General features: G+C 59.8%; 1 protein-coding gene and 1 long non-coding RNA gene across 2 annotated transcripts in view; one reads left to right on the forward strand and one right to left on the reverse strand.

Moving 5' to 3' along the window:
• Nucleotides 1–213, reverse strand: part of TMEM233 (transmembrane protein 233) — a 32,130-nt gene extending 31,917 nt beyond the window's left edge. Inside the window, exon 1 of the mRNA XM_005863776.2 lies at nt 19–213. Within this exon, the coding sequence (XP_005863838.1) occupies nt 19–204 (186 nt within the window). The 5' untranslated portion in view covers nt 205–213. The remainder of the gene's footprint in view (nt 1–18) is intronic.
• LOC106725687 overlaps nt 1–219 on the forward strand; it is a 70,086-nt gene that overhangs the window by 44,894 nt on the left and 24,973 nt on the right. The gene's annotated exons all lie outside the window — the stretch shown is intronic.

Below are 219 nucleotides of genomic sequence, written 5' to 3' on the forward strand. Positions count from 1 at the left end.
CGCCGGGTTCTGACTCACCATGATGGAGAAGACGAAAGCCACGATGTTGATGGGGTACGCGGGGCAAAAGCACGAGACGATGGTGAGCCACAGGTAGTTCTTGGGCATGGGCACGTCCTCCTCGGTCTTGTCATCCTCAGTGTTGGCCTCGGGACTGCTGTCCAAAGCCGTCTTGAAGTCCGACTTGGGGGCGTATTGAGACATGAGCGGGGCGGCGCG

Source organism: Myotis brandtii, unplaced genomic scaffold (genome assembly GCF_000412655.1).
Source record: "Myotis brandtii unplaced genomic scaffold, ASM41265v1 scaffold181, whole genome shotgun sequence".
In the NCBI taxonomy this organism is placed as follows: Eukaryota; Metazoa; Chordata; class Mammalia; order Chiroptera; family Vespertilionidae; genus Myotis; species Myotis brandtii.